Raw genomic sequence first — 5,657 nt, forward strand, 5'->3', positions numbered from 1 at the left:
TTTGTGAGGAAAAATTATAGCAATCCATAGTGTTCTGTGAGGAAAGCTACAGTGTTTACCCCACATGATTTAGCCTTACTTACATTTACTTGTAATTATAATTCTCAATCAGCTCAATATTAAAAAAATAAAATGATAAAGATAATTTTAGAAAGAAAAAAAAAACCATGTTGGAAAAACACTATAGCAATCCACAGTAATTTGCGAGGAAAGCTACAATGTTTTCCTCATATATTGTAATTGTAATTCTTAACCAGTTCAATATTAAAAAATAAAATTAACAAAGATAATTTTATAAAAAATCATAAAAAACAAAAAAAAAACTTGTGAAGAAACACTATAGCAATCCATCATGTTTTAAGGGAAAAAAATTACAAAACTAAATTCATAATCAGCTCAATATTAAAAAAATAAAATTGACATATAATTTTAAAAAAATCATAAAAAATAAAATAAAAAAATCATGTGAAAAAACTCGGTAACAATTTATAATATTTAAAAAAGTTACAAAGTTAAATTTTTAATTAATTTAATATTAAAAAGATAAAAATTGAAAAAGATAATTTGACGAGGAAAAAATAAAAAACACAGTTCCCCAGATATTTTAGCTTGAAGAATGTATAATTAAGCACACCGTTAAAAGAGAATCGGCGGTCCGGTAGTGTAGAAGGAAAGGGGTGAAATCGGAATAAGAAAAAACTGCATGAGAAACACGCAGGTAGAGATGGTGCATAAGATGACGCTTGGCGTGGAGGAGCAACCACTGCAAATGATCAACTCTTTCTGCTGAAAAGAAATGAGAATCCCACGGAAATAGAAAAAAGAGAGAGTGGGAGTTTTGATTTAGTGGTACAAGCAAAATCATAACAGGTCTCTGCATAGCTAGCTTAGCTAAGAGAAAACAAACTCCACGAGAATATCAAAATAAAGAGTGCAAGTAGGAATCTGATTGCACAAAAAAGCTTGCATGTAGGTTTTCTTCGATGAAGCTCATGGTGTTAATGGTTCCATTGATACTGGTTTCTGGGTTTGTTGTCATTTTTGGTCTAAGATCTACTACGACTTCCAGCTGGGATTTTATAGCAAGACAACCGGCCTGGCTATGGTGGGGACATGGTAATTCTTCTTTAAACGATGCTAGTAGTGTCGCGGTACATGCAAAAGAGAGTGATGAGTCTCCGCCTCTTATTAACGGCTTTTCTCCTCCACCGCAAGCTGTTGAGGCTTTACCATTTGAAGAGCCTGTAAGTCCTTTAACTCATGTCTTATTAATTACGCACCTCCTCTGTTTTTTCTGTGGTAGACTATATATCTTGATCAATGATTCATCAATTAAAAAAAAAAGACTTCGATCTTGATCAATGTCTGAAGATTTTCGCTGTTTCAGTTAGCATTTAGCGGTTTTCTGTGTGTTGAATATACATTAGCTTGCAGTGCTGTCACTGTGACAGTTTTGAAAGATATAAGAATATAGTGCTTTCTTCTCAAAAAATAAATTATATACATCTTTCAATTTCGACTCAACAAAACTTTCTGGTTAGTGATTTTTATTTTTAATAATTTGGGGCTCTAGGTGAGTGAATAATTTTAAGTTTACTGGTGTGCAGAATGTTTTGAAACAAGATGTTTCAGAAACTTCAGGGCCCATTGCTGCCCCAGCAAACGAAGCTCTTGATCTTGCCAGTAAAACAAGACATAAAACCGAGCACACCAGTCTAGAGAAACTCGAATCAGGCCTTCAAAAAGCTCGAGTTGCATTAAAAGAGGCTAAAAATGGAAAGCAAGCAGATGACCCTGATTATGCTCCGGCAGGCCCTATGTACTGGAATGCCAAAGTCTTTCACAGGTTTATTAAATTATTCTTTACTGCAGTCCATATTCCTGTTTGTTAATAGTCATTTGGACCAGATATTATGCTGGCTGCTTAGCTTACCACATTAAAAACAAAAAAGGGTATGGCCGGCGACCTGGAATGGGTCTAAGAATTTATAATGCAGTAACACTCCTCTTCAGGCGATCCCAAACTTTTGCTATCGTCACCTAAGTATGCCCTATAATTGAACTTAAATTTTTGCAGGCTATAATACAGTGAACATATATAAAAAGGGCGGAGCCTTTTTCAAGGCTTAGGTGGGCTAAAGCCCAGTTAAAATTTTATCGATATTTTTTGTACTAATATTAAAATAGTCTAAGTTATATTTAACTAAATTAGCTCAAGAAAAACATGTTTTGTTCAGTAAATTAGTCACTTTTTTTAATTAAAATTTCTATTTTTTTTAGCTAAGAGAGTCAAAGTCAAAAATTGTATTCTTCCTCGTGTTAGATTACTTCTTGTTTTCCTACATATTCAGCTCATAAAATTTGGCCAAAACAACAACACACCTTTTCTCTTTCTATTTATTGTATGGTACTATCTATCACATAAATTCAACTCAATCTTTTCTCAGCTATTAAAGCATTGCTTCAAACTTTAAAAGATGCTAAATTTGATATTCTCCTTACACATATGCAATTTGTTTGTACACAATATAAGATTGACGTACCATATATAAATACTTCATATAAAAGACTACGGGTTATTCATGTCAACAATAAGGATTGGTGACAGTTTACTAACACTATCATTATAATATATTTAACTCATCAATGAATTTTCAGTTGGAAGAGTTGAATTCTAGATTCAAGGATGGGACTATGAAACTTCTTATACTTAACTCTGTTTAGAACATAAAAACAACTTTAAATTATTTAAAGTTGATGCTATTTGCAAGTTTGTTGATAATTTTTATCCTAAAGATTTCAATGAATAAGAGATGTATTATTTGAGATCTCAGCTAGAATATTATCATATTGATGTGATTCATCATGAGAGTTTTCATAATATGTTTATCCTTTTTGAATTATATCGAGTATTAATCGAAATAAATAAGTCGCAACGCAATCATTTCATTACCAAGTTAATTCGTTTTATTTTGACTTTGCATGTTTTCATTATCACCAAAGAGCGAACATTTTTAGTTATGAAGCATGTTAAAAATGTTTTTCATAATAAAATGAAAGAGGAGTTCTTAACATATTTTATGATGATTCATATTGAACGAGCTAGCTTACTGAAGATATCTAATCAGATTTGATTATATATGAATTCTATTTCATAAAATATCGAAGGGTGTAATTTTAATAGTGAATTTATTTTTATTTTCACTCTAATTTTATATACTTTAAAATTTATTTTTTAATATTTTGGATAGAATTTTTTTAATTAAGATTTTATTGTTAACTTCATAAATTCATGTATATGAGTTAATGGTTGATCTTGAAAAAACAAATTCTATGTATTTGCTTAATAATCAAGGCCGACTCCTATATATATATATGTCTAATGAAGCACTTATTCTAATAGCTGAGGCTACTAGAATACGCATATAAATTTTGGGAATATGCATGCATATATAATTATATATTAAAGAATTACCTTTTTCATAACAGGAGTTATTTGGAAATGGAAAAACAGTTTAAGGTCTTTGTGTATGGAGAGGGGGAGCCCCCTGTGTTTCATAATGGTCCTTGCAGGAGCATATACTCCATGGAAGGAAATTTTATTCACAGGATGGAGATTGATGGCCATTTCCGTACGGAGGATCCGGACAAAGCACACGTTTATTTCCTCCCCTTCAGCGTAGCTATGATGGTTCGATTTGTCTACGAGCGGGGGTCACGGGATTTTGGTCCGATAAGGAGGACTGTGTCAGACTATATCAATCTAATCAGTGGAAAATATCCATTTTGGAATCGAAGTCTTGGTGCCGATCATTTCATGCTTGCTTGCCATGACTGGGTACGCATGCCTCGCATTTTAGTCAAGTTTCACAAGAATATTTGATGAAATACATATAATCTAGTCATTTCCACGACGACAGAAGTGGCTAAGATAAAGATATAATTACAATCTTTTCAAAATAAAGATAAAAATTTCAAAAAGTTATGGATATAATATGACGGTAAAAAAAAAATTGAAAGTTACTATAAGATGACTTTTAAATTAAAGGAGAGTATTGAAATTAATTTGAAGTTTTTATTTAAAATATCTTTTAGTTCTTTTTAAGTGCCTTCTAGATTTATATATAAATATTAAAGAATATTTATTTTTTATACTAGTATAAATATATGTGTTCAGAGAATACTATAGGTTTAAATTAATCCAAGTGGATTAGAACTTCTTCTCTTAAAAAGATTATTTATACACACACACACACACGAATGAGTTTGTTTTTCACCATGCTAGCTTTATATTTATAACAATTATATACATAATTTGTATTTGTTTTCACAGGGGCCAGAAGCTTCATTTTCCGTTCCTCATCTAGGCAAAATCTCAATTCGCGCACTATGCAATGCCAACACCTCAGAAAAATTCAATCCCATCAAAGATGTATCCTTGCCAGAGATCAATCTCCGAACCGGTTCGATAAAGGGCTTCGTCGGTGGACTATCTCCATCAAAACGCTCAATCTTAGCTTTCTTTGCAGGAAGGCTTCATGGTCCTATCAGACCTGTAGTTCTTGAGCACTGGGAAAATAAGGATGATGATATCAAGGTGCATCAGCAGCTCCCAAAAGGGGTATCTTACTATGAAATGATGAGGGGAAGCAAGTTTTGCCTTTGTCCAAGTGGTTATGAAGTTGCAAGTCCCAGAATTGTCGAGGCGCTCTACGCTGGGTGCGTTCCGGTGCTGATTTCAGATCATTACGTGCCACCTTTTAGCGATGTCTTGAATTGGAAGTCATTCTCTGTTGAGGTTCCGGTGAGTGATATCCCCAGCTTGAAGAAGATATTGACAAGTATATCTCCAAGGCAGTACATAAGAATGCAAAGAAGAGTGCTGCAAGTAAGGAGGCACTTCGAGGTTAATTCTCCTCCAAAGCGGTTTGATGTCTTCCACATGATTCTTCATTCTATTTGGCTTCGTAGATTGAATGTTGGAATTCATGATGATCAAGTAGCCATCACCAGCTGACTGAGCAGGGGACTTAACCAGTAATTAATCAGATTCGTAAGGAGTTGTGTAATTATGTTAAGGATACTTTTAATCAGATGGCTAAGTCCTGGAAAATAAATTATAGGTTCCATTGATCAGCCTATTCCTTCTATAGCTTTTCAGGGTTTGATGGGTACTAACTTACTTAGGATTAGGAACTTTTCCACGTTCATCAAGATTGTTTTAACGTTCTGGTGCGTAGAGCTAAGAGAAATTTTATACTACAAATATCTGGTAGTTACGAACATTCGAAGTGTATATATACTTGAAACCAATCTTTCTTTGTTCGAGTTTGACAAACGCTACCTGGCTTAGTTCCTTTCTTGTTGTGAAAGCTCCTGTACTCAAAAGGGAAAGTCGTCTACTTTTCCAAGGCCAGAAATTCAACAATTATTCTGTAATTTATGATCACATGTAGGTTTTGATCACTTTCTTTCGAGGTAGAATCAACACTTTTAGCATTTTTTAGAGGTTTAATGACGATTTAAGCTTTCCCCTGGACTACAGAAAATGTGGCACATTGACACCTGAATTATTAACTAAACTATTACATTTTGGACAATTTGATTAATTATGAGATCAGTACCAAATAAACCAATCCACTCCTTTTTCTAATATA

At 33.1% G+C, this 5,657-nt stretch overlaps 1 protein-coding gene across 1 annotated transcript; it reads left to right on the forward strand.

Annotated features, from left to right (window-relative positions):
- The first annotated feature begins 585 nt into the window (after positions 1-585).
- LOC133688899 (probable glycosyltransferase At5g03795) lies at positions 586-5,136 on the forward strand. Its single transcript, XM_062108543.1, has 4 exons — positions 586-1,244; positions 1,608-1,846; positions 3,490-3,838; positions 4,334-5,136. Exons 1-4 carry the CDS (start codon positions 984-986, stop codon positions 5,015-5,017), a joined length of 1,533 nt encoding a protein of 510 aa, XP_061964527.1. The 5' UTR covers positions 586-983; the 3' UTR covers positions 5,018-5,136.
- Positions 5,137-5,657: the final 521 nt, after the last annotated feature.

This window comes from Populus nigra, chromosome 3 (assembly GCF_951802175.1).
Source record: "Populus nigra chromosome 3, ddPopNigr1.1, whole genome shotgun sequence".
NCBI classification, from domain to species: Eukaryota; Viridiplantae; Streptophyta; class Magnoliopsida; order Malpighiales; family Salicaceae; genus Populus; species Populus nigra.

Excerpts from the sequence above, each read along its gene's own strand:
- LOC133688899 (XM_062108543.1), top strand. The coding sequence starts at position 984 with ATGAAGCTCATGGTGTTAATGGTTCCATTGATACTGGTTTCTGGGTTT. Across the intron at positions 1,847-3,489 it reads AATGCCAAAGTCTTTCACAG|GAGTTATTTGGAAATGGAAA; the intron begins GTTTATTAAATT and ends TTTTCATAACAG. Across the intron at positions 3,839-4,333 it reads TGCTTGCTTGCCATGACTGG|GGGCCAGAAGCTTCATTTTC; the intron begins GTACGCATGCCT and ends TTGTTTTCACAG.